The sequence below is a fragment of the Caretta caretta genome, chromosome 4 (assembly GCF_965140235.1).
Source record: "Caretta caretta isolate rCarCar2 chromosome 4, rCarCar1.hap1, whole genome shotgun sequence".
NCBI classification, from domain to species: Eukaryota; Metazoa; Chordata; order Testudines; family Cheloniidae; genus Caretta; species Caretta caretta.
In genome coordinates this window covers 146,868,575-146,888,877 of record NC_134209.1, presented here as the reverse complement: position 1 = coordinate 146,888,877, position 20,303 = coordinate 146,868,575, and the positions used below count along the sequence as shown (strand labels likewise).

Sequence of the window (20,303 nt, the reverse complement as noted above, 5' to 3'; positions counted from 1 at the left end):
CAGAGATTGCTCACATTTAGGGTAGCAATGTCCTTTTTTCTTGTCTTATTTTTCAGCTTACTGCATGGGGCACTCTGTTTCCCATTCGGGAATGTTTCTAGACTGTGTGTTGTCCAGTGTGTTTTAAAGTTACTTTGTCCTTTCTCACTTCCTGTCAATATTTTTCCAGTGACCGGTCTGTCAGTCTAAAATCTGTCAAATTCTGGAAATTTGCATTAAGTAATTATGTTTTTAGCATGGTTAATGGGAAATTTGCAGAGTAACTCCCATACTCCACCACAGGATTAAGTTCTTAATTCCCTACATAATTCTCTGAACATTTTCCCTGGTGTATAAACAAGGGGATTTTTGTGTTTATCAAAAATGCTGACGACTTAGTCAGGAGAATGTGTTTTCAAGTGGATCACAAGTTAGATTCCACAGAAGCAGCTCTCTGACTTCCTTTTCGGGGGGGTGGGAAAAGAGTATGTATATGTATAATATAACATGCATGCACACATTGGTGCAGTCTGAAATCAGGTAGTTCTGGAATGCTTAATGTGCAGAAAGGGGGCTCTAGCATGTTTTAAAGTAATTCTGTTTAGCAAACTGCAGATAACTAAATTAATTTAGTTTAACCTCAGATAGGATCCACAGAGCTTGGGAGAGAACAAGAGTAGAGACAAAAAATTAAATCACCAAACTTGGCCCTGGCACTTATCCAGCTGCTCTATTTGAGTGGTGGGCTAAATGCCTGGGCTGAGTCCAAGAGGGTTTGTCTTCTGAAATATTAGCGTTTGGCTGGAGATACTTGATGATTGTTGTTTTGGAATGACACGTCCCATAACAGGCTCCCAGTGTGAGTGAGCCCCAGGGGTAAGCATGGGTGTTGACCCATCATTGTCCTTCTCAGTCTTTGATTCCATGTCGCTGTGTGTATTTTCCCATCTATAGGATAGTGAGCGTGAAGGAGACACGACTGACTACACTGGTGGCCAACTTCTTGGTGGGTCTCTCGCTCTTGCTCCTGCCATTCCCACTGCAGTGGATCCCAAAGCCAGTCCTCTATGGCCTCTTCCTGTACATCGCCCTGACCTCCATTGATGGGAATCAACTCTTCGAGAGGGTGGCCCTCTTGCTGAAAGAGCAGGTATAGAGAGTCGTCCTGGAACTGGAAATTTGCTGCACAGGATATGGAACAAGAAATAGCGCCCTAAACTCTGTTTCCTGAGGAAATTCATATAATGAGTTGATTACTACAGCTTCAAAACATTGCCATTAAACAGTCCATGATTATGTGTGTTTTAGCCTCCCCCTTCCCCAAGCCATCCTCCACGCACCCCCACGTGCCCTATATAAGCTGTCTTGTGCGTGCAGCCACCACAATAATTACAAGGGCAATAGGCCACCGCAGGATTCCCAACAGTCTCGCCATTAACCCTGACAGGAAGGGTGCTTCAAAAACCTTATGTTCCTCTCCTTTGCTTGATACACTAAGGAGCTTTTATTGCCTGCCTTTGCAATCACACCCTCATTTTATGTTCCCATTTGATATTTGTCGTGTGGTTTTTATTTCCTTGCCGGGTGGCAAACAAGGCATAAGCTCTTTGAACCTTGAACTCTCACCCTTCTCACAATGATGGGGATGGCATGTTTTATATATTTTAAAAGCCGGCCACAGTGTTTACATACAGGGATAATATCTGCATTCTGTATAAATCCCATAACATACCAGGTGCATAATGACAATGAATTTGAGAAGTGAGTGATGCTAATGGCATAGTGAAACATTTTTCTTTTTATACAACAAAGGTTTAAAATCTCAAATCGTGAATAGAAATGTTCAGTTTGTGCAAGTCTAAAATAAACAAGTGCAGTTTAAAGCTAGCAGGTGAAAAATTAGTTACTCACCATGTCCTGAGTTCAGAATTACATTGTCCAGCTACAGAAGATATCCCTGCCGTGTTCAGTGAAGTTATCAGTTATTGCAAGAGAGAAACAGAACCCTTATCTCAGGTCATGGCATGTGAAAATGCTTTTCAGTTCGCCTGCTAATGGAGTATATTTAGAAACCAATTACATTTCACAGCTGATAAGCAGTTGACTTCCAAGGTATACTGTCATTCCAGAGCTACTGATTACAATCCACTGAAAATTTTTCTGTAGAATAGGTTTCCATTGGAAAATGCAGTTTTGCCGAATTTGCATCGGTTCTCTGGGGCATGTTGATTTTGACCAAATTTTCATCAGGAAAATGTGGAAATGATTCATTTCAATTTTCTCATTGCATGTTAACAATAGTGACACTTGAATATTTTATTCTGGCTAAATTATTTTAATATTATATTACATTTATATATGTTATATATTTTAATATAATCTAAACATTGACACCAAGTTAATCAAACTGATGAAGTTGTGATTAAACATTTTTACCTTATGGGAAAACATTTTGATGGTCCTGAACAGAAATTTTTTGGAATTTTTGTTAGGCAGGAAATTTTGGTTTTCTGATACAGGATGGAAACAAATTTCAAAGTGGAGCAGAAATTCCATTTTACAATAAGTTCTTCTGCTCGTGTTCACAGGACAGAAGCAAAGCCAGTCACTAGGTTAGACAGTAACAACTAATGATGTGAATCTCCACCTTATACATTATGATATTGTAATAAGGGCCAAATTATGGTTGTCCTTCAAGAGACTGTTCATGCACTTTCCACTCTTGGTGAGCATGTGCCCAGCTCACAGTTGTCGGAAATTTTTGCTTCAGCGGTACCCACAGGGTAGCTCAAATGCTCTCCGCTGCCACGCGCAACTGTGCCCAGCGGTCCGAGAAACCCCTCAGAACTTTCTTACTGCCCAGGATGATCATTGGAAGTTCTTGGCTTGCCTTAGCAAGTGCTCTGTGTGCTCATTGTAAACTTATTGTAAATAGTTTTCTAATTGATCGGTACTTAGTTCATAGCGTAGATAGGATTAGTTTCTTTTTCCGTTCCCAGTTTGGGGTTTCCATTTCTTGGTACCAAAGGGTGCCTCAGTCACCAGCCTTCAGACTATGCATTTCCTGCATTAGGCCGATGTACCTGAGCAACCCACACTCAAGTTGCTTGAATTGTTTAGGGAAAGCTCATATTTGAGGTTGTTGCCAAATCTGCAAAGACTTTAAGCCTAGGACAAGGGAAGACAGAGAAACTAGGCTAAAGGTTTTGCGCGTGCCGGGAGCCCTGAGACCTCTGGCAGAGCCCAGCTGTTTGGACTCAGCAGTGACTGCTTCATCATTGGTTAGGAGTCTTCTATGTTGCTCGAGACCCAGCACTGCTCACTCTCCCCCATGCCCAAAAAGCGGCATAAAACCTCTCAGCAGATCATCAAGAAAGGAAGGTTACTGGCACCAAAATCCTCTAGGCTTGGGATAAGCATAGAGTGCACTGAAACCCAAGCACTCGTCCGATGCCACACAAACGAGCACCGTTGACTCTGGCGCCGAGAGAGGTACCATCTAGTTCAGGGCCTGACGGCGCGCCTTCTACGTCTGCGGAACCGCATCATTCCAAGACCATCTCTGAACTGACCATGCTGGAGGCATCTGTGGCAGCAAGAGGTCTGCTGACCCTGTTGGTATCCGTTTCCCCGGCAGTGCAGGAGACCACGCAGTTGGTACCGCTAGACACCAGTATCGTCAGCGCGGCGTCCAGTACCACCACAAACGCCGTTGCATCAGACATCGTGCCGGATGGTATCATCAAAGGGGAAGCCTGCAGTGTTGGCTCTGCAGTGCTCTTCTCTGACTCGCCACCCGTCTTCAGCACCGTCAGGAGCAGCCTCTCCTTGGCCAGCAGGGGGAGACTCGTCCTCCTCTGAATCGGAAATTGGCACCTGTGCTTCCCAGCCTCAGAGCTGCTCTTGCCAATATCCACCAAAGCACTACTACCCTGCTAGGGATCATCCAGTGGGAGTAGGACTGCGCGTGTGGGCTAGGGGCCCACCACCCGTTCAGTGGCTTTTTTGGAACCTAAGGGGATTCCCCCGGTTTCTAGGTCATACACAAAGCGTTCGTGCTCTGTGTCCTTGAAGAGACACAGGAAATCTACTCACCAGGTGTCACCTGTTCCTGAGCCCGGTACTGGGCGTGGTGATGAGCAGCAAGAGTTACTCCAGGAGGACAGTGCTGGACAACTTGTGGAGGAGGAGCATCCTCAGCCTGTGCTGGCCTCTACAGTCTCCTCTCCTGGTAACGCAGTCTCCTCAGGGGGCATCTCACTCTCTCCCCCAGTTATTATATGGCTCACCAGGAGCTATTGAAGAGGGTGACCTCAAGCTTGGAAATTCAGATGGAGGTGGCTAAGGAGTCCTTCCTCTTCCTTGTTGATATTTTGGCCGCCACAGGGCCTCCGCACGTGGCCTTGGATATTAATAAGGTAATTATAGACCCCCCCTTAAGTCTCTGTGGCCAACCCTTTACTACATTTCTCCCACCTCAGAAAGTATTATGTCCCCTCCCAGGGATTTGAATTATCTATACTTTCATCCCTACTGGGATCTCTGGTGCTGTCAGTGGCCAGTGAACAGGAATGGCAGAGCCAACAGGCATCATTCCCCAAATCAAAGGATGCAAAAAAATCTAGATTTATTTGGTAGAAAAATTTATTCTACTGGGGGCTACAAGATGGGATTGCCAACGAACGAGCTCTTTTGGGACATTATGATTTTAAAGGTTTCAGAGTAACAGCCGTGTTAGTCTGTCTTGCAAAAAGAAAAGGAGTACTTGTGGCACCTTAGAGACTAACCAATTTATTTGAGCATGAGCTTTCGTGAGCTACAGCTCACTTCATCGGATGCATCCGATGAAGTGAGCTGTAGCTCACGAAAGCTCATGCTCAAATAAATTGGTTAGTCTCTATGATTTTAAAGTTTGGGACTGCATGTTAAAGTTTAGGGACATGCTGCCAGAGGATTCTAGGCAGGAATTCTCCTCATTAGTTAATAAGGGGAAATCTGTAGCAGGAACTTTGCTGCAGGCTGCACTGGACAACAGTTACGGAAGAGTAGTAACCGTTTTTTTTCACTGGCAACACTCCCATTGATTTCAGTTGAGCCCAGGATTTGGTCCTAATGGAAAAATAGACTCCTAATTTTATTTGGCCTCTATTGAAACCCACTCCTACCTAGGATATCACAGATACTGTAGATTCCATTGACTGAATATATTCATTGGTAAATAAGGAATGGATATGGATATTGTATGCAGAGTACTCTATTTCACTAGGAGCATGGTGTAGCACTGGATGGGTTACCTAAGGAGGTGGTAGAATCTCCTTCCTTTGAGGTTTTTAAGGTCAGGCTTCACAAAGCCCTGGCTGGGATGATTTAGTTGGGGATTGGTCCTGCTTTGAGCAGGGGGTTGGACTAGATGACCTCCTAAGGTCCCTTCCAACCCTGATATTCTATGATTCTATTTGTTCTCTTTTGTCTTATACTTAGGTTGTAAGCTGTTTGGGACAGGGACGGTCTTTTTATTTTGCGTTTGTACAGCAGTTAGCACTGTGGGGTCCTGGCCCAAGACGGGGGCTCTTAGGTGCTTTGATAGTACAAATAATAAATATCTGTTTTAGTACAGATTAGACTGCTGTGCCTAGGTTAGGAAACCTGCATAACTCATGCTGCGATCCTAGATCCATTCGTCAATATCAGCATCAGCGGCTAGTCACTCCTACTCACACTACATTGCATTCTGCTTGTGTGGGGTCTCTTCTAGCCTCTCCCAGCTAAATGCCACAGTTGCTCTATCTCAGATTGGGTTGAAGTCTGCCCCCTAAAGAGAAGATGGAAAGTTCTCAAATGGTAAAGAGCCTGTTAAAACATAAAAAACAACCTGAAAGGGGAGCAGCACACAAACAGATCTGCCTAACACGGCATCACCACGTGATGCACACACTCTCCCTCGCCTCCGGATATTTTACATGTTGCTACACAGTGCTGCTAATCATCCACGAGGGAATATAATTATGGCATTTATATCAGTATTTCTTGTGCTCCAGATGTTCCTCCAGGCAAGTCTATCTCTGGTTTCCCCCATTTTTTATTGCCCAGTCATTCTCTGTGTTCTGTTGCCAGTACCACAGCCGGAGGTATTAGCTTTAACCCTTGAAATCCTTAGTTCAGCCCTTTTGGCTTAAGGAACAGGCCAGTACTCAGCTTAGAAAGTCCTTCAACATCTGCAGTGCCATTTGTGTATTTCTGATATCTACCTGTTGACCTGATGTGTGAAATGAACGCTTACAGCTGTGTGTTGATGGTTTCCCAAAAATAATTTCTTTAATGGGCACACTTCTTATACTTTATTCCCACCTGGACTGATTTGTCTATTGCTGTCTGACATATACCTCTTTTCTCTTTCACAGACGGCTTACCCTCCAACGCATTACATTCGCAGGGTCCCTCAGAGGAAGATCCACTATTTCACAGGCTTACAGGTTCTTCAGCTCCTCATCCTCTGTGGGTTTGGGATGTCACCGTTACCGTACATGAAGATGATTTTTCCTCTCATTATGATAGGAATGATCCCAATCAGGTAAGTCAGTCTCTGTATTAAAGACACCTCCCTGAGTGGCCAAGCTGTTTGGCTTCTGACTAGGCAACTACATACTACTTAAGGCAGGTATACGCTACCACTGAAGTTGATCTAAATTACTTTGCTCAGGGATGTGAAAAAGCCCTCCACCCCCTGAGCTATACAAGTTTCGCGCTGTCCACACCAGGAGATGGTATGATGGGATAACATGATTTTGGCAATTAATTGATCTTTAAATATTCATGGTAAATAAGCCCAATGGCCTGTGATGGGATGTTAGATGGGGTGGGATCTGAGTTACCCAGGAAAAAAATTTCTGTCGTATCTGGCTGGTGAATCTTGCCCATATGCTCAGGGTTTAGCTGATTGCCATATTTGGGGTTGGGAAGGAATTTTCCTCCAGGGCAGATTGGAAGAGGCCCTGGAGGTTTTTCGCCTTCCTCTGTAGCATGGGGCACGGGTCTCTTGCTGGAGGATTCTCTGCTCCTTGAAGTCTTTAAACCACGATTTGAGGACTTCAATAGCTCAGACATAGGTGAGAGGTTTTCGCAGGAGTGGGTGGGTGAGATTCTGTGGCCTGCGTTGTGCAGGAGGTCAGACTAGATGATCATAATGGTCCCTTCTAACCTTAATATCTATGAATCTATGTCGGCGGTAGACACTCTTCTGCCAACATAGCTTACGCTTCTTGCCAAGGTGGAGTCATAGTGACGGGAGAGCACTCCTCCATCGGCAGCTGCAGTGATGTAGCACTGTAGCGTAGACTTGCCCTTAGATTTCTCTGTGATCCTGTGCCATGTTCTGCACTGGCTTGAGTGGTCACACAAGGAAATTAACACTGCACGCAGAATTTCCTTGCCCACACAGAAATGGGCTGCAGTGCTGCTAGCTGCCACTAGGGACCACTGGATTCGGCAGAGCCCAGCTTGCACACAGAAGATACTGATGGGGGAGGGAGAGGGAGCTAGAGCAGTGGTTCCCAAACTTGTGCAGGGAAAGCCCCTGGCGGGCCGGGGCGGTTTGTTTACCTGCCACGTCCGCAGGTTCGGCCGATTGTGGCTCCCAGTGGCCGCGGTTCGCTGCTCCAGGCCAATGGGAGCCGCTGGAAGCAGCGGCCAGTACGTCCCTCGGCCTGCACCGCTTCCCGCAGCCCCCATTGGCCTGGAGCAGTGAACCGCGGCCACTGGGAGCCGCAATCGGCTGAACGTGCGGACGTGGCAGGTAAACAAACCAGCCCGGCCCGCCAGGGGCTTTCCCTGCACAAGCGGCGGAACAAGTTTGGGAACCACTGAGCTAGAGGGTTCCTGGCAGCTGCAGTTCCCAGCATGCCCTCAGGGAAGGAGACGGCGGTGCGCAGGAAACTGTGCAAGCCTGGGACCCAGCATCAGGCTGTATCTCCCTCTGGATCCCTTGGCTCGGGGGGGCCGCACAGTTGGGCTCTGGGGAGAAGGGGTGTGGGTGTCTGGCTCCCTGGGCTCAAGTGGGGAGAAGGGGGCAGAGAAACAAGAACTGGTTGTCATAGGGGGTTTCTTTGACTCTCTACTCTTGGGGGAATTTTTGTGCATGTCCATATTCTTACAGAAATACTTGCTGACCGGTATTTTGAAATAAATTACCAAAATAATCAAAACTGGCGTGATTATGTAGTGTTATTTTGAGAAATAAAATTTGCAGAATTTTAAAATATTGTGCGCAGAATTTTTAATTTTTTTGGCACAGAATGCCCCCAGAAGTAATTATTTTGGGAAACTCTACCCTGGCTGTAACGGAATATACCATTCAGAGAAAATGTGACCTCTCCTAAAGCTCTCACAATTCTCAGCAGGGGTCAGAGCTTTGGGGAAGCATGGATGCTGCTGACTAAACATGACTTCTCTGGCACTGTAATCCCCATGGGTAGGAGAGTATTTTAAGTATCCCTTTTCTTCTTCGCACAATCATTTGTGTTTCACAACGTGAATTGAATTTAGATCAAACACAGTTTGTGTTTTCCAGGATGTTTTCATTTTTCAGTGTTTATCTCATGTCCGATCAATTTGAGGAGTTTAGGGCATTGCACTGCAGTTAGTGAGATTTGAAATTTCCTCCTTTCCTGGCTACCTATTGAGGAGCTCTAAATCTAAACCAGGCTTATTAAATTGTTGTCTTTATTATTTAAATAGCTGAAAAGTAACTTCCTGTGCTGTTAAGGAAGCAGAGGATTAATCTACAAATGTCCAGTAGCATAGATGAAGGAGAAAGCTTTTTAATGTTGACTGCGGTGCCACTTAGTGTTTGTTTCACTCAAAGGAAATATCATTATTAAGTAGATTCCAGAGGCCCCAATCTGTACCGTGCCCAGCAGAATGGGGTCCTGGTTGTAACCTGAAATAAGGCAAACCCTCCCCCAAAGACACCTCAGGGACAAGACATGTCGAACGCAGTGGAGTGGGCAGTAGCAAAAGACAAGTGAATGTAAAAGCAGTGGTGCTAGCTCTCACAAGCAATATTTGGTGTGTGTTCTTAAAGCCCCAGCTCTTGGAGGCATTGAGAGTCTGAGAATCTTAGCTTACTTTTGTTTATTTGGGTCCTTTTAAGAGTAAAAGGAACCCAAATGTATTCTTTTCTTTAAAATGTCATCCTCTTTTAAGCCAGTCTCATAATGTTTTGGGTCCTGCTTTGTGATTTTTGAATAACAGCTGTTTCAGGGATTCCAGCGATGTGAGCAAACATGGCTGTGTTTTCACTCCAGCTTGACAAACCTGATGTAAATCAGCAAGTTGTATGAATTGCCCCAGACATGCCCAGCTCCGAAGAGCCTGGAAAAGGATGAACATAACCCTTATTGCAGCAGTAGCCTGTATCTAATTATCTCTGTTGTTCACTCGTAGGTATAACCTGCTTCCTAGGATCATTGAAGCAAAATACCTAGATGCTATGGACGCGGAGCACTAAAAATGAATCTCTGCTCTCAGAACAGCGAACCGCTTTTCAAATCAAAAGGAAATGGCAGCCTTGCTGAGATGTAGAATTATTTATCTGAAGTTCTCTTTTGTTTAGAACCTCCAGGACTTTCTTTCTGCTCTAGTCTGGCACTTGGAGATACATGGTTGAAGACCAATAGGCCATTCAAGTTTCAGATCAAAACAGTCTTTGACTGAGAGGGCAGTCATCTTCTGAGTTTTGAGGCAAGCCGGCTTTATGGAAATGTTACCTTCTACATCCTAAAACTTGAAATCCCACAGATCAATGTGTTTCTCTTGTTGGATTGTACTGTGCTAGGGTTGCCTCACATGCCCTTTTTTAAGGGGGATCCCTTTTTTATACACTGTGTCCCTTTTCCCAGAACACTATTGATATGTAAGGACAGTAATCAACCCTTGCTTTACAGAATTACGGAATAATTTGGAGCTTTAATGCAATTACCTATATCTCCAGTTCATCTTCCAAAAGGATAGCCCTATATCAGGGGAGACGTGTAGTGATCTCGTCAAGTTATTGATTAGTGGATGGGCTGGGAAGCAAAAGAATAGGGTTGTGCTGATTCTTCTAAAGCTGTAGATTGTGTGTTGTTTAATTTCTTCATATGTACCAGAAATGTTTAGAGGTTGGATTCACTTCGTGATGCTGATGTAATTACAACTGGGTCTAAGCTGCTTGGGAATTAGTTGAAGCTATTTTACACTGTTACTTCTCAGTAATCAAATATAGAATTGTAGGTCTGTACAGCAGCAAGCTTCTTGGTTGTGCCCAAATTCACCTGGATGCTGAAATGTGGCAAAATTCAGTCATGTGCATTAATGTTCGCAAATTCAGTCATGTGCATTAATGTTCGCATATACATATGTACAGAACTGCCCATGTGTACATATATACATACATAATTTAGATTTGTGTATATATTTTGCATATATATTATACATATATTGGATATATAGGCATATTCTTTCAAGATATTGAAAGTGTTCTTGTGCAATCAGTGTTACCTGTACTGTGTTGACATACATTTGTTCTTTGCTTCAGTGCTTCTTTTTTCTTATTCAAAGCCCTTGTGTGTCAAACTGCATTAACCCAATTACTGATTATTATTTTTAAACATACTGCTAAGTTCAAACATTCCTTCATTTTCCTCTAGTCCTTTGGCTTTTGTGACCTGCATCACCCTGTCTGAATGCGTTCCGACATGTGAATTTTCCATTTAATTTTAATGTACAGTAGGTAGTGAACGTTGGTTGTTTCCTAATCAATATTTCTGTTTGTCACTTCACTGTTTCAGTTTTGTAGCTACCTCCCGTTTTCCCCCACCCCCAGATATTACATTATATTTCTGTATGAATTCTGACTCTCCTGCTATCTATTTTATCTTTTGGTTTATTTAATTTAGCTGGTATTGTGGTCAGTTTTTCTATACTTGAAGTACTGTGAAACAAGCTATCCTTTAGCGAATTCCACATTGATCTGTAGTGCAGCTAGGGGCAAACTTTACAAGAAAAGAAAGTGGAGCAATGAAGATAGATTTTAAAAAGCAAAAATTAGGATCACATTACAATAAATGCAAACAGACAGTAGATTAGTGCAGAAAAGTGTGTTGTTTCAAGCAAATTGTTTGCACAATAATTGGTGGTGAGATTTATCGGAGAGAATACATTGGCGATTTGGCTTTCTTTACGAAGTGTAAAACACATCTTTCCATCACTAATGAGAGGAACTGGGGAAGAAAGCTCATATGCTAAAACCAAGCTTATAAACCCAAACTCAATAACTCATTCAATAATTAGTTTACCTTTAATAACCCCCAAAGGGATTCCATCATCATGCAATTGCCTACAGCTTGGAAGGAAACTACTGAGAGCAGAGTGTTCAGTTTCTCTTTGAAGTTTCTCATTGACAATCCAGTGAAGGAGCACCAGGTTGTTCCTAAGGATGTATTTGTTACTGTCGGGGATAAACATTTAGCACAGTAATTGCAGGGAAATAGATTCTCTACTTCATTAGCCATCTAAGCAGCATTGTATTACCTTGAAAATGTAACCTTATGTTCTACTCAACTCCTGCAGATGCGCTGTAAAGGGCATGACCTAAATTTGGCCCTCTTAATAAATGAAACGTGGGCATTGCCATTAATTTGTTTTCACTAGGAATGTCTTAACATGCCAAAAAGACATCGCCGTAGTAACAAACATGGCTAACTAACAAACAGGTCTGACACTATTTGCATGATCAAGAACAAGAAGATAAGAATTAAAGGCAACTAAATTATGCACATTGACTAATATTCTTAATCCTGGAATCAGATCTTATTGGAGTCACTGCAGAGGTTTCAAATTAAAGTCCCTAAAGATGAGGTGAATGTTCAGCAAACAAGACTGTGTTGTCTGGGCCAGTCCACACGAAAAAGGCGAGGTGACTCAAAAAGAGAACAGTACTGATAGCCGTGCTCAGATACGAACTGCAATAAGACAATCATCTGACCCTTTTTAAACAAAGTCCCTCCTGCCCAGTGTGAAACGCATCGAAATGAGACCCCCTGAAAAGAAGGCTGGGTGTCCTTAAATACTTTGGCGTGTTGAAAGCGTGGGCGTTCTGACGACACGTGGGCTGTGTTCTGTCACTGGTGCCTGGGCTCCCGGTGTTTGGGCTCCTAGCAGCAGACCTCACGCGGTGAAAAATCAGACGCTGTGCAAGAGAGGGTTTAAAGCACAGGATGGACTCCCCCTGGCTGGGAGAGGGGCGTGAATGCTGTGTGCAAAGCAGCTGTTTCGAGTGAATAGGTGAAATTCATCTCTGTGCAGTCTCATGGAAAGCAAGTGGTCCGTGGGTCTTGAGTTGACCCTCTGCACAGGAGGTGGATTTCTCTGTACACCTATATAAAAAAAATCTAGTTACAGAAAAGCCTAGAAGCATACCTGCAAACTGCATTAAAATACTGTAGAGCTAAACAGAAAAGAAAACCCTAAAAAACTTTGTGCAATAGGACAGCTACCAGAGGGTTCATTGTTCGCCTTGTAAACTGACATGAGATACCACAAGCTGTCATTTTTGCATTGACAGACTATGTATGTTGCACTTAACAAAAGCCCTTGCAGGAGTAAAATATTTTAAATGAGCTCTTTCTCAGTTTCATCTTGAAAGAACCAAAAAAGCCCTTTACTTTTCTCTGTCTCTCTGAAATTAGCAATCCAGATGCAGTGACAAATGTTGCTGAGTTAAGCAATGTAAAATATAGAAGTTGTTACAAGTTGTTACATGATTGGAGGTAATTTAACCCTCACAGCTAAAATAAGCCCCCTAACTACTTTTATGTTAAGTTGTTGTTTTGGAACAGTTTGTGATGTAATTTCAGTCTCACGTGTATTTTCTTTTTAGCATAAACATGACTGTTAGATCCCCATACCCCCCCCCTCAGGGTTTTCACTATATAAATCGTGGGCCAGGGAATCAACTGATGTAAATCATCAACGGTCAATAGCACTGTTCCTATTTTTGCTAGCTGAGGATCTGGGCCTACATTCTAATCTGTGGGTATCAGATGAAAAGCTGGACTATGTCGGAATGTCTCTTGAATTACATAAGGCTCACAAGATACTGGTAATGATGATCCTATTTCAGACCAAAAAAGGTCAGGATTTTCATACAAGTACCTTTCCCTTCCTGTTACAAATGAAAGTTCTTTTGCTTCTCTTTTTACTGACATAAGCAGGCATTTCCAGGAAGTAGGCTAACTAAGAAAAGAGAGTTTGATAAACAGAACTATTTCTGCACTTTAATACCTGTGTGAAGGTTAAGACCATTAGAATGTAATAACCAAAAGTTATCTTTTATTATAAGCTCTTTAGATAGATATGCACAATGTTATGTATAAATATTGCCAAAGAACTGGATCTGAAAAGATGATGATTGCTGTTAATTAAGAGGGCCTTATGCTGTATTCTGCTGGAGTCAGAAGGCAGTAAATGCTTGTGAAATGACTGGATTTCTGTAACCTAAATTAGTTGCCAACATCTGCCAAAATTATGAGGGTACTGGGAAATATAATACACTTTTTTTAAAGGCTGTAGCTTGTAGGCACTTAATGGTATAGCTAGAAGTCATCCTGATCAGGTAGAGATGTAATCTTAATTGATAAATAGGTCTGCTGGTCTGAAAGTTCTTTTTAAAGCTGATTAAATGCTGTTGATACGTTACGCATTGAAATGGATATGTTGAGGATTGTTGTGTGTATTAAAGAACACTGGTGCTGTACGGGCTGCTGAACAGGGTACAATGTGCTCAGAAACTAACACACACAAATCTCCACCAAGCAGTAGCGAAGTTTGAAAGCCTTATTGGATGTTAAAAGCTAGCTGGTTACATACCACCAGGTCACTGTCAGGGTAGTGACATAGAAAACTTAAAACTACTTTCTGGCCAAACACGCTACTTGGTGAAACATCTCAAGGTAAAATCAGTTAACTGTACTGTGAGAAACACACGTCACTGATGAACTGCCCATGAATTAGGGATACAATATAAAAACAAATACTATACACTAAGATGCTGAAATATGACCATTACAAGCCCAGTGCTGCTCCCCTTGACTTCACTGCATCTCACATTAGGTCCACACAAAAAACATCTGCTTGTTGCACCCAGCTTCTAAAACACGCATCTGCAACTGAACCACCAAATTAAGCCAACTTTTGGAGAGGTGTGCACCTTCCATTTCACGGCATTGAAACCATCATCAGGAAAACATAGTTCAACGGCATGATCTTGGGAGAAGCAGGAATTTGGTTCAAGCTGATTGGATTGTAGATCTAGAGTTAATTGGAACAAATATATAATTTGCCATCTCAAAGAGAGAGGAAAGAAATGTCACTGGGAGAAGATACACCGGTCTCACCTCAAGAACAGCCATCGTGTTCCAGATTTCTGCTAAGCATTCACTTTGCACGTGTCTGAGTAGATACAGATAAGAGTCACCTAGAACAGTTAGAGGGTCACTTCTTAAAATGTGCATTTATACCTGGAAGCTAGCTGGCAGCAGTAGGGATGATTTAAATTAATAAATTGCCACGTCCGTTTCCCATACCATGGCATGAGCTACTGCTGCTAAATTGTTGCTCTTTCTTCTCCTTGTGTTGACCATCACACATTCCTTCCATGGATCATACATCAGAGGCAAAATCTACTCTTCTACTCTCCATTCCAAAGACATTGGCAATGTGTCACTATAGCAGGCTACTCAATCTTCGCTGGCCTGTACAAATTCTGAGCTAGCTTCTAGGCATAGGCATGGCAACTCATGCCATCTCAGACAATTATGAATCATTCATCATTTCTGTTATATGATGGTTGTGCTGATGTATGTCACACCTCTTTAGATGTTTAGCTTTCTAGTGCAGTTCTTGACCAGAGCAGGCCTTTCTTTCATCTCCCGAGCTTCCAAAAATACTGAAGTGATGTGATTGTCTAATTTTCCTGGGTGTGTTTCCAAGGAGGCCTGTGGATGTTAGAAGTGAAAAGCACATAGCATTGCCAATTTGATATCAAGTTGCTTAAAGAAAACTTGCCTTGAACTCCCAGTCCCATCCCCGTGGCTACAGGCCTGGCTTGAGTTACAGCAAAGAACTGGCAACCAGGATTTTGTCAAGAGCTGATGATATCGGAGGTTGCCAGAATATTTTAAGAGGCTCCAGAAATGCCTGACATCTTCTAATACCTTCTTCTTTCACTGTGTTGTGTCCATAATCCTTATGGCATCTCCAGCATTGTTGCTTCTTCACAAATGAGCATGGTTGCCCTTCAAGCTAAGAAAATTCATCTATAATTTTTCTACAGAAAAGTGTGAGAACATGGAAAACTGGGTACGATTCTGAACTGTATTTGATGGAACATTTATGATGTCCTGGGGAATGTATTGCCTCTCCCTCCCCGTCTCTGCCTCTCCTGGTGAGAGAATTCAGTTTCCATTATAAGAGCCAAAGCCTGGATGCTCAATGAGCAGAGGTTGCCTGTTGTGCCAACATGCATATGGTGGCATTTGTAATGCTGATTCTTTTTGTTGTGAACCAAGCTAGATCATCAAGCTCATTTCACTTAGTCTTGAGCTGAGAGCCCACGTGTTGATAGCCACCAAATCCCCCTGCCTAGTATACACTTCTAAATGTAACTGCTGCTTGACTTCAAGCTTGAAATGCACCAAGCCCAGTGACTTCCTGTAGTGTCATGGTTGCACTGCTTTCTTGCTATGGTGCTGTCTGCTTTGTGATTGAGCAAGATGGCAGCCAGGAGGAAAATTGATTAAATGAAAATCTTTTAGGTTAATAATCCTTGGCACTCTGTTCTCAACACGCAAAGAGAGGAGCTGGCTGACAATACCTTCACCTTAGTTACATGACCAGGGTCCTACAGAAAATCTGCACATCAGGTTCAACATCTGATTTATCTGTTTCCGGACTTGGTTTACCAAATTCAGCAGGGCAATGAGACGTCTGTGAGCTTTGCTGGAAGTAGCTGATCCAATGCATGCAGGAGCTAGTACAGTAGGTTATTAAGTACCGTGGTTTGCAGGTGATCCATTTTCAGGGCGTGATTAATTATGTTCAATGAGTGACACAGCCCTCTCGGTATAAACTATTAACTTCATCGTGCGGTGTATCTGTTTCAGTGAAATACATGTCTGAGCAGTAATGTTCTATACACCTTTCAATTATCAATGTATCCATTTCAGTGTGTAATATTTTGTAGTCCCAGACTTCTTGAATTCGGGACATGGAGCTAATTCTGGTTGGCAACAACCCACCCTTGCAAACCTGAGTGCAGAAGTTAGGGGCTTAACTCCATACTTGGGCACTTAAATAAGTGACCCAGTTTTTCAGAGGTGCTGAGCACCTGCAACTCCCCTTGACTGCACTGAGATTTGTGGGTGCTCAGAACCTCTGAAAACAGGTCACTTCTAGTTAGATGCCTAAACACAGAGTTAGGAGCCTAACTTTAAGCGTCCAGGTCTCACCATTGAGGCTGAGGTGCGCTTCCACAACTGTGACCCTACTTGGCAGATGGCAAAGAGACCCAAACAGCGAGAAATGAAATCCAAATGCAAGAGTCTGGCAAGCAGACAAGCCCGTCATGTCACTCGCCAAGCATGGCGGTTGGTGGAAGGTTTGAGTTGTACCTACCTACACATCAGCTGACTGAGCATGTGTAATGTCAGCAGAATTGCACACGTTTAACTGAGTAACTTGGGTTAGAGCGATCTTCAAGAATATTCTAGTTACAAATAGTGTTCTGTATTTTCTTCTCCCTTTCCCCTCCCCCGTACCCACTCGGAGTAGTACCTTATTCCTCAATCTCCACTGTGGAGATTGGCACTTTGCCATGTGGGTAAGGCAGAATCTGCCCTTTAATTCTTTCTTCCCTAAAGTATTCACCCCTATAGGTTATACTATGCAGCTAAGTCTCTTTGCCTGTGTTGGACCTGCAAAGAGCCTGTACGGAAATGACAGAGTACAAATCCCCTCCGCTCCCGCTTTCTGGGAGATACAGGGTAATGGCATACAGGTAAGCTTCATGGAGCACCCAGAACATAAAAACAGAGGAGCTTTAATTCTCTGTTCCCTGAGATATTCAGAGTTGATTCTTAAATCCTGTATCCTGCTTCCATACAAGCTAATGCTAGGAAAACGGCTGAGCTCAATCTGTTACATGCCAGGAGATTGCTAGCGGTGGTTTTATTTTTCTACATGTCACTTGGAATGCAGCCAGTTAATATATTGCTGTACTTGGTGACCAGAAGGTTTCCTTGGCAGCTCGGCTAGGAACTAGTCTATAAATATTTTAAGTGGCAAAACACAAATGGCTTGTATTTAGAGATGGAGCCTATAGATAGTGCACTTGCTAAATAGGATTGTAAACGCATGCATATTAACTAGTGTTGATTACAGTGAATGATTTTCTTTTGATAAAAGAGTTGCTTCTTGGGGGAAACCATTCCTTTATTGTATAAGGAACTCTGTTGTATTTTGAAACATAAAAATAAAAAGATAAATATACTGTTTATATATTTCTATGCTGTGCTCTGATGTGTCCTTTCTTTCTTTTTTCATGATTTAAAGTTTCCTAAGGACTGATTTCCTCTTCTAAAACAGCAACAAACTACCATGGTTTAACAAAGGTGGCTTAAGGCTCAGGGGCTGATCTGAAACCAACTGAATAAATAGGGAGTATTCCCATGATGTCAGCTGGCTTCAGGATCAAGCCCGTAATGACGAGACATCGATACAGAATTATGCTGTGCTCTGAAATAGCATTTCTGTATGGAGCATGTGGAAGGTAGACATGCCACCATTTCAAGGGGAGAATCTTGCTTTTTTTGCAACAGGGTACTGATTATTTTTAAATAACGTCTCTCTACCGGAGTTGCTTATAGGGACCCCATTATCATAAAATCTGAGCACCTCCTTATCTTTAATGGATTTAGCCTCACAACACATCTGTGAGCTATTTACCCCTATTTTGCAGATGGGAAACTGAGCCACAGAGAGGCTAAATGACTTGCCCAAACCCGCCAGGAAGTCTGTGGCAGAGTAGGGAGTTGAATCCAGATCTCTTAAGCCCTAGTGCCCTAACCATTGGACCATCCTCCTGCCTACATCACTGCTATGATATTGCATATGTACTAATGAATCCTGAACGAGGTGCCTAGTTCTGTTACCCATGAGAAGGTAGCCGTGTTCTCTGGTAACCTAAAATGGAGATGAATGTGACAATAACAAAATTTCCAGTGAAATTCATTCATTTGGGAGAATGGAAGTGACACCCTTTTGTGGATATTTCATTCCATCATCATCAGCTGAACTATGGAGCAGCTATTCACCATCCTCCTTGGTGTGTGTGAAGGACAGTGATTTTGAGTAACAGCATTCCAAAGAGGTTTAAGTACGTCAGTAAAAGGGCAAAAAAATTGAGGATCTATAAGGGAAGAGTTTGGCCTTCAGAAAAGGATGTGGGAAAAAATGTTTGTGCCCCACACACTTCATACACACACCCATTCACTGAGACACTGTGCACAATGGCAATGATTGCATGCGCATATGGGCAAATACACATCCAATTGGACACTGCTAATTAGGTGCTTAGGGAGGGATTCCCCTCACACCACACACATTCTCATTCCTGGTTGGGCCATTGTAGTAGTATTCCTATTATAGCACCCAGGAACCCAAGTCATGGAACAGGACTCCGTTGTGCTGGGTTGCTGTTCGAACAGAACAAAAATGTTGTTGTCAAGGCATAAACACAGAGAAGTTAGGTAAAAACATAAAATTCTCTTGCTGGAAGGTTACACCAAAACAGTGCTTTGTTTCTGAGAATTCAGAGCAATGATGCACAAGAACGCAAAATCAGAATGAGACAAAACAGGCTCCTCCCTAAAAACAGAGGCACAAGTCACCCCGCCATACTCTAGGCTGTCTGGTTGGCTGCTGACTGCCTCTGATTGCATGCTTCCCTACACAGCCTCCTGCCTGCAAGCAGGACCAGAAACCCTCTTCCCCCCCCCCCCCCCACACACACACACACACACTCTCTTAAAGTGATAACTTGCAATTCCAAGACAGTCCTCAGTGGAACGCCCTGTCCCAAGCTCTAAAAGCCCCCTGGTCAACAGCGGAATAATTCCCTTAGGGTAGGTAACTCTTGCAAGGCCCCTTTCAAACAGCGGCAGGGTCGCAGTGGGTTGTCGTGCTGCTCAGAAGCAGCCCAGTCAGGGTTGCTGAATCTTGGAGCAGCTTCTTGAGCTGCCTGTGTTACACCAGAATCCATTTTGGCCTTTGACAGACCAGAATCTTTTTGCTTCACCTTCCTCCCGCACTGCATGTGCTCTGCCTCCCAAGGGCAGGGCACACAATTTCATCCCTAAATCCAATTGCAAGGGGTGTATTAGAAACAACTGAGGTCGAGAGAACTGCGCATGCGAATTTCTGACAGCGTGGCCTATAGTTTGACATATGAAGAGCTTCCCATCTCCCAGACTTTCCTCCCATGCTGGTGCTTCATCTTCCTTAATTAGAGAATGATGCAATGTCTGCTGCATCCTCAGTTCCAACATCATCTTTCTCCTCCACTCCGGCTTTCCGTACCACCCCTGAGGTAATTGGTGTTTTCCTGTCATGCTCCCAATGCAAGGATTATGGCAATTCAACATGTAATTTTGTGATGTCCTGGCCTGTAGTTGACCGCCACCTCTTCTCCTTGCTTTGCTTGGACTGTCCTTTGGCATGTCCTTCAGTAACTGCTCAGGATTGTGAGCATCTCCATTAATTTACATTGCAACAAAGCATTACCATTACCATCTACTCCTTCCTTTTACATGCCATTTCCTAAATCTGCCCCTATTCCAGCTGTCATGGGACGCACCCCTCACCACCAGACAGGTGCCGCCTCCTGGTGCTCTGGGGATTAGCTCGAGGCCGACGCCCCCCTGTCCATGGTTTGCACACCGTCACTCCGTCCGCCTGTAGCCCCTCTTGCTCCTCAGGAACCACAGTGTCCTCTTTGTGGCTCAGCCCTCTGGCCATGTCCCTGTCCCTGTCCCTGTCCTCCCCCTTCCAGGGGAGGTTTAGCTCCTCAATAGCCCTAGGCAGTCCTCTCGCTCACTGCCTCGGTGCCACTCGGGCCCACTCTATTCTCTGGGTTCCGGCCCAGCGACCCTCAGCTCAGCAATCTGGGCCTTCTCTCTCTGGCCTCACTGCTCCTTCCCTAAACTTCTTCCTTAGGGTGACCAGACAGCAAG

The 20,303-nt window shown here is 43.7% G+C and overlaps 1 protein-coding gene across 8 annotated transcripts in view; it reads left to right on the top strand.

Moving 5' to 3' along the window:
• The window catches only part of SLC4A11 (solute carrier family 4 member 11), a 166,135-nt gene extending 148,561 nt beyond the window's left edge, over window positions 1-17,574 (top strand). For all 8 annotated transcript variants that reach the window (XM_075128139.1, XM_075128140.1, XM_075128141.1 and 5 more), the window contains 3 exons: window positions 934-1,129; window positions 6,381-6,550; window positions 9,421-17,574. In XM_075128139.1, the coding sequence (XP_074984240.1) occupies window positions 934-1,129; window positions 6,381-6,550; window positions 9,421-9,484 (430 nt within the window). In that variant the 3' untranslated portion in view covers window positions 9,485-17,574. The remainder of the gene's footprint in view (window positions 1-933; window positions 1,130-6,380; window positions 6,551-9,420) is intronic.
• The last annotated feature ends 2,729 nt before the right edge of the window (window positions 17,575-20,303 follow it).